At 29.9% G+C, this 3,442-nt stretch overlaps 1 protein-coding gene across 1 annotated transcript; it reads right to left on the bottom strand.

The window, feature by feature from the left end:
• Positions 1-203: 203 nt before the first annotated feature.
• On the bottom strand, positions 204-3,095 carry LOC146995553 (uncharacterized). Its single transcript, XM_085824338.1, has 2 exons — positions 2,970-3,095; positions 204-687 (listed from the first exon to the last, which is right to left on the bottom strand). Exons 1-2 carry the CDS (start codon positions 3,002-3,004, stop codon positions 219-221), a joined length of 504 nt encoding a protein of 167 aa, XP_085680464.1. The 5' UTR covers positions 3,005-3,095; the 3' UTR covers positions 204-218.
• Between the last annotated feature and the right edge of the window lie 347 nt (positions 3,096-3,442).

Genomic DNA, 3,442 nt, shown 5'->3' with positions numbered 1-3,442 from the left:
GTTCCCTGGCAAAATAAATTTATTTAGTTTTTCTGCTTTCTTTATGTTTCTTTTTGTATGTAAATTATGTATTATTTAAGCTAATTTCATATATTTATTGCATACTAGTAATATTCTATAATAATAAAAAAAAGACATTTTTCTCTTCGCAAGTAATATATTATGTAGCAAATAAAAAAATGAAGTCAATGAGCATGGAAGAGTTGAAGCTACTTTATTTATTTTCCCAACTCATGCAATAAGCTCAGAAAACCCATTTTGGCTTTGTATTTTGCCTCTTTGCTTAATTCTTTAAAATCCGGTAGCATACTCAGTAAGAAATTTCTGTCGGGATCATCATCATCTTTTTCCGTCAATACAGAGGTAGTACTTCTCATGAAATCCAGAATTTCATCTGTTGCATCTTTTTTCCTCTTTTTAGTGCAGACATTGGATTCTGAATCGCCATTCTTTAATGCAGATGCTTTGGAGCCTGTCATAGCAGCTTCTCTGCTAAAATCGACCCTTTCTGTCATTGCCTCTGCCCTGTCTGTCATTATTGATAAACTTTCTAAATCGGTTACACCTCTTTCATCATCAGAAGGAACAGTGGCACTCAAGTCGGATTCTGAGTCATGTACAGAACTATTGAGGCTTGGCTCCATATTTTCTTCCATCTCCTCATTCCAAATATCATTAGTGATTGTTCTGCAAAAAAAAAAAAAAAAAAAAAAAAAAAAAAAAAAAAAATTGTTTCATTTTACAAATTATTTTACTTTTGTAAAAGGGGAAACAATTCTAAAAGCTTTTAATTTGTAGAAGCAAAAACATTTTCATGTCATTGATAGAAAACACAATGTCACTCTTTGATATGGTATTAGCAACAAGTAAAAATAATTTTAAATAATTTCTGGGTATATCTAGCATTCTGTTAAGTGTCCATGATGGTTAAGCTCAGTGGCTATTCATTACGTTTGACCTGTTAATTCAACATTTAGAAAATGCTTCAAAGTCACATAAAAAGTAAACTTCATTGCTACCTATGTTTCATATTCCCCGAAAAGAGAGTTTTTTAATATGAATATTAATGAAATACTCATAGAATTTTTAAGAAAAATTTCCTGTTTGATATGTTAGTTATTCTGTTGTTAAAAATTCTGCAATTAGTTACATTATTAATGCAATAAAAACAATGTCATTAATGCATAAAACAGGGTATCTAATTGTTTTAGTCATACTATGATTATTTTATTATTAATGGGAATAACTATTAATCTTCAGTTGAACATGGAAAAAAATGGATATAAAAATATTAAAGATAAATTATGCATTTAATCATTGAATACAATTTGTAAAACAGAGGACCAAAAAGTGAACTTGATAACCGAGTTAAAAGTATTTTTTAGTCAGGGCTCTTATTTTTCAAAAAAAAAAAATTAATAAAATTTTAACTTGAATTTATGAATTTATGACCAGGATTTCTTTCTCCTTATATTTAGAAATATTATAAGATTTAGACAAACAGATGAATCTTTGGTTATATATATTATTTACGTGTCATATACATGACATCATGTGTTTGTTAGGCACATGATGGCTAACAAAAGAATATGCCTCTTTAGAGGACTTTCTACAGAAAACTGTCTTGTATTCACATAACATGCGTGCTAAACCAGGCATCGGCAACTTATGGCACACAGTACAGTTCTCAGTGGCACTCTACACCACTCTTAAGAAAGTTATCAGACAAAGATAAATCTTCCTGTATTTACTCTCTGCACTGTCAGGAAAGTTTAGTTGCCAGAATTTCATCACAGTGCTTAATTTTTCTAATGAACACTTTTGTTAAAGTAATATATAATATAACTCTAAATCTTTATTCTCGCCTTCTGTTCCCTAACTCTGCATGTATTGCTGTGTGAATCAAATTGTTTTAAATATTTCCTACTGTACAGCATCATGAATTATATTAGTAAACTGGTTTGGCGCACTACAGCTACAAGGTTCCTACTCCTGGGCTAAACCATGAAAAATACCCATGTGGCTAGCGTGTGGTGTGAAGTTTTTTACTGAAATACTTGAAAGGGCTTACATACAAAGAAAAGTATAATCGCCTCCAAATGAACATGTATAGACAGTGGTAATGATAGTGCTTGAGAGATGAAACTTGCTAGTGGTATTTATATATATGTTCTCAGAAATACTGATCACTTTTAGAACTAGTCATCTGAAGTAGATGGTCATTATGACTGGGAAAATTATATTTTGAATATGAAGACCAATGAGTACAATAATGGTTAATATGCTGTAATAATTTATGAAAATTGTATAAACAGAAAAAGTCAGAATGATCATAACATAATAAATAATTAGTTAAAACCATTTTATCTCAAAAACAGCATGAGGTTAGTAAAAGACATTGTATCTAAGTTTGTGTATCATTAATCATTTAAAAATTATATAATAATCCGCTTTTGAACAATGAGTGTACTATTTTATGCTTATACCAATGTGAACATACAGAGTAGATTTATGTTTTGTGAAAATGTATCGTTCCAAAATAAATGGTAGACAAGTAAATTTCTTATCACCTACGAGCAGTAATTAATAGCATGTCTACAACACAACTGCTTTGGGAACAGGTGAAAACAAGTCATTCTTAGTGTAAAGACAATGAAACTCATGCTTTTTACATTTGTATGAAAACCTGAATTTTTATGAATTTAAGCACACTACTGTATACTAGTGATGATCTTATCTGTCCTGCCAGTTTATTTACATTTGAACACAAACTTGAAATAAGGGCTTAATCATCGACATAATACTTTTAATAACACAGTAAACAACCAGTTATAAAAAATGTTATTTTGGCAATCTGATATATAATTCATCGTAAATAAATCCATTTTCAAAAAATTATATGATCTGTCAAGAAGGTTCCTTAAAAAAAACATATACAGTGTTTTAGAAGACATGGAAGTATAGCTTACTTTCTTGAAATCACAACAGGAGCCAGAAAAGACATCTGGGCAGCAAGAGGCCAAGGTTTTTGAACAGAGTTAGCCCCATCTCCACTCTTGGCTGTTCTTTTTTTTCTCGAATACAATTTTCTTAAATTCTGCCACCCTAACATAATCTCATCAACTGTAATAAATGAATATTAAAAGTTTAAAAGCATTGTCCCAAACTGTTTACAAGGCAAAATTAGGAAATGTTTTGAGTGAGATATTGCATTAACTGGAAGACAATTAGGTAAAGTTTTTAGAACTTAGTTCAAAGCAGTAAAAGTTAAAATATTAAGATAATTATCATTACTTGAGAAAAATGGGAATGCTAAATATCAGTATTATATAATAACCATTATTCTTTTCTGGGTTGACTAATTAAGTATGGCAAGGGGTTATTCTTTCCTTTTGTTCAAAATTGGTCATTAAGTATACAGGTTCCAAATCATCAAAAATTA

This window comes from Stegodyphus dumicola, chromosome 9, assembly GCF_044657685.1.
Source record: "Stegodyphus dumicola isolate Sdum_Otavi_A_Nest chromosome 9, ASM4465768v1".
NCBI classification, from domain to species: domain Eukaryota; kingdom Metazoa; phylum Arthropoda; class Arachnida; order Araneae; family Eresidae; genus Stegodyphus; species Stegodyphus dumicola.
Note: the sequence above shows the minus strand (reverse complement) of the source record. Positions and strands in the feature narration are given on the sequence as shown.

Bases quoted from the DNA above. Each gene is read 5' to 3' on its own strand.
- LOC146995553 (XM_085824338.1), bottom strand. From the start codon at position 3,004: ATGTCTTTTCTGGCTCCTGTTGTGATTTCAAGAAA. The intron at 688-2,969 runs GTAAGCTATACT...TTTTTTTTGCAG, and splicing joins CCTGTTGTGATTTCAAGAAA to AACAATCACTAATGATATTT.